This window comes from Chenopodium quinoa, unplaced genomic scaffold, assembly GCF_001683475.1.
Source record: "Chenopodium quinoa cultivar QQ74 unplaced genomic scaffold, ASM168347v1, whole genome shotgun sequence".
NCBI classification, from domain to species: Eukaryota; Viridiplantae; Streptophyta; class Magnoliopsida; order Caryophyllales; family Amaranthaceae; genus Chenopodium; species Chenopodium quinoa.
In genome coordinates this window covers 1065288-1068883 of record NW_018742684.1, presented here as the reverse complement: position 1 = coordinate 1068883, position 3596 = coordinate 1065288, and the positions used below count along the sequence as shown (strand labels likewise).

At 39.8% G+C, this 3596-nt stretch overlaps 1 protein-coding gene across 1 annotated transcript; it reads left to right on the top strand.

Moving 5' to 3' along the window:
- The first annotated feature begins 891 nt into the window (after positions 1-891).
- LOC110722639 (6-phosphogluconate dehydrogenase, decarboxylating 2, chloroplastic) lies at positions 892-3278 on the top strand. Its single transcript, XM_021901911.1, has 2 exons — positions 892-1933; positions 2400-3278. Exons 1-2 carry the CDS (start codon positions 1062-1064, stop codon positions 3007-3009), a joined length of 1482 nt encoding a protein of 493 aa, XP_021757603.1. The 5' UTR covers positions 892-1061; the 3' UTR covers positions 3010-3278.
- Positions 3279-3596: the final 318 nt, after the last annotated feature.

Below are 3596 nucleotides of genomic sequence, written 5' to 3'. Positions count from 1 at the left end.
TATTATTTTGGGTCAATTAATTAAAAGAACGTTGCAAAAGTGTACCAAAACTCCAAAAGTGTATTGAAAATGAAAGGACAAAAGATGGAGGCTAATGTAGCTAATTTAATAAAATGGGTGATTGTGAGTTGATCCATGATTTGCAAATTGACATTAAATTATTGTATTGATTAAACATAACGTATTACTCTTTCCCTCTCTTAGCTTTGGCGTTTTACTGAGACTGAGAGCCCATGATGTAACTTGTGCCTGCTAATGCATGTGGATGCGCCACCCACGTTGAAGGTCTAAAGCCGCATTTCCTACAACTTGTGACCTTAATGGCTCTTGGTTTAGGCTATGTGAAATACTCATTTTGTGGAATGTACTTAATATTTTACATGAATTCAATTAATCTTTATAATTTCACGATTTATTAGTTGAACTTGAGCTACTATCTGAACACCCTGAAATCAAAGTCGAGCATAATTTTCATCTTCGAACTCCGATATAAGAACCTTAAGTATCGTTCAAACCAAAAACTAATTTTGTTGTAGGCTGGTATTGCTTAGACTTCCTAATATATTAGAAAGAAGTGTAATAAACAAACTAGAGTTACGGAGTATTACGACACATCAATGTCCATACTATCGAATACGAAGTGCTGTATTAATTAACCTATCTTAGCAATCTAATCTGCTACACCATTACACAATTTGCATCTCGATAAATGTGTTGACGTGTTGTTACTACATTATGAACCTAAGTGGTTGCGTGATTACCCTCTTGTAGATGTGTTGGATACTCCGTATTAGATTATGAGTACTTACAATAATTAAGCAATAATAGAGTAGTTAATATTCTAATTAAACAACCAATTAGCCTCCTACACAATCCTACCTTCAACCCTCCACCTATCTCCACTCCCTTGGAAGGTCACTGTCCCTTCACTCCCTCGACGAGTCCGTCTTTTACTTTCCCTTCCCTACTTTCTCTCTCCTCCATTTCTATATCATCCCTTCTTCTACTCACCAACTCCCCTTCACCTTTCTTTGTCCCCATTTTCTCTCTCCTCTTCAACAATGGCGGCCGCTTCTCAAATCGGACTCGCAGGTCTCGCCGTCATGGGCCAAAACCTCGCCCTCAACATCGCCGAGAAAGGCTTCCCTATCTCCGTCTACAATCGCACCTCCACCAAAGTCGATGAAACCATCGACCGCGCTAAATCCGAAGGCGATCTCCCTCTCTTCGGCCATTACACTCCCCGCGATTTCGTCCTCTCAATCGAACGACCCAGATCCATAATCATCCTCGTCAAAGCTGGGTCACCCGTCGATCAAACCATCCAGTCTCTCTCCTCTTTCATGGAGCCTGGTGACACCATTATTGACGGTGGTAATGAGTGGTACCAGAACACTGAACGTCGTTTATCTGATGCTCATTCTAATGGACTTCTTTACCTCGGAATGGGGGTTTCCGGGGGTGAAGATGGTGCTCGTTTCGGTCCTTCGCTTATGCCGGGTGGTGATTACGCAGCGTATGAAAACGTTGAGAAGATCTTGAAGAAGGTAGCAGCTCAGGTTGATGATGGACCTTGTGTTACTTACATTGGTGAAGGTGGTTCTGGGAATTTTGTGAAGATGGTTCATAATGGGATTGAATATGGTGATATGCAATTGATTTCGGAAGCGTATGATGTGTTGAAGAATGTGGGTGGTTTGAGTAATGATGAATTAGCTGGGATTTTTGATGAGTGGAATAGAAGTGAGCTTGAGAGTTTCTTGGTTGAGATTACTGCTGATATCTTCAAGGTCAAGGATGATTTAGCAGAAGGTGGATTGGTTGATAAGATTTTGGATAAGACTGGGATGAAGGGTACTGGGAAATGGACTGTTCAACAAGCTGCTGAGTTATCTGTTGCTGCTCCTACTATTGCTGCTTCTTTGGATTGCAGGTATAACCCGAATCGTCGTTTCGACTTATGACTATGTTTATTTTGCTATGATATGAATTATACTATATGCTTTTAGTAATGGTATACTTCATAGTATTCTTGGATACCTTCATGTATTATTTAAGGTTTATGGTTCGATTTTCGGGGACACCCGTAGTTAATTGAGTGATGGAGAATCGTAATGGTTTTCTTTGTGATATCATGTCATATGTTGGATTATGAAGGATTGGGACATTGTAATGATTATCCCTTGAAGGGGTACCTGGTGATGAAATTGAAGTAGGGTATATTGGGTATGTTCATGTTTTTGTTTGGTAGAATATGTATTTGATTATAATAGTCATTGAATTTTAGCTGAGTGTGTTTATTGATTTATTTGTTATGTGTGGCTGCATGATGAAAGTTTTATCAGATATACTGAATGGATATTGTTTGCTTATTGAATTGGTACAATCTTGCTTTGTAGGTACCTAAGTGGGCTGAAGGATGAGAGAGAAAATGCAGCCAAGATACTAGAAGCTGCAGGGATGAAGGATGAGGTTCATGCAGTTCGAGCCGGGGTTGATAAGAAGAGGTTGATTGATGATGTGAGGCAAGCTTTGTATGCTTCAAAGATCTGTAGTTATGCTCAAGGGATGAATTTGTTGAGGGCAAAGAGTGCTGAGAAGGGTTGGGATTTGAATTTAGGGGAATTGGCAAGGATTTGGAAAGGTGGATGTATTATCAGGGCAGTTTTCTTGGACAGGATTAAGCAGGCATATCAAAGGAACCCCAACTTAGCTAGTCTGGTGGTTGACCCTGAGTTTGCGAAAGAGATGGTTCAGAGGCAAGCAGCTTGGAGGAGGGTTGTGGGTTTGGCAGTTTCTGCTGGGATAAGTACTCCTGGAATGTGTGCAAGTCTGGCTTATTTCGATACTTATAGGCGTGCCAGGCTTCCAGCTAACCTTGTTCAAGCTCAGAGGGATTACTTTGGCGCTCATACCTATGAGAGGGTTGATCGTCCTGGTGCCTACCACACAGAGTGGTCAAAGCTTGCTCGTAAGAGTAACCCTGATGTTGCTGCTGCCCTTCACTGAGCTATGCTTTTTTTCCCCTTGTCTTGTGGTTTTTTTTATCATGTATTTTTGTTGTTTCAAATTGAAATCGGGATTTTGTGTCTCCAACGATCCCTGATTAGGCATAGGAATTGTTATAGTATTGTTTTAGCGCAGTAGAATGATAGTGGAAACTGATATTAATAAGAGCTTGCCTTTTGAAATCAATACAAGCAGGCATTGTGTGAAACTAAATTGAGTTTCCCTTTCTTTACTTGAAGAACCTATTATACTTTCATTGTTCACTATCAGTTATCTGTACATGTTATTACATTAATCTCTCTGCAGTCTGCACTGATGAAAAACAAATGGGCATAATAGTTGTCTTTATGGTTTTAGTGCTTGCTGTTTGTGTGCTAGGAAATATTTCCTTTTACGTGATAACAATTATGAATCATAAGTTATTTTCACACAAAAGTTGTTACGAGTCCTCATTGTGTACTCCTTATTCACTATAATGATATACTACTGCCCGACTTGCTAATGTCATGAATATTTCTATATCTCACCTGAGGAAAATGTTTCCCCTATTATTTTTCTATTACTATGAATCACTGTGTATCAAGAAG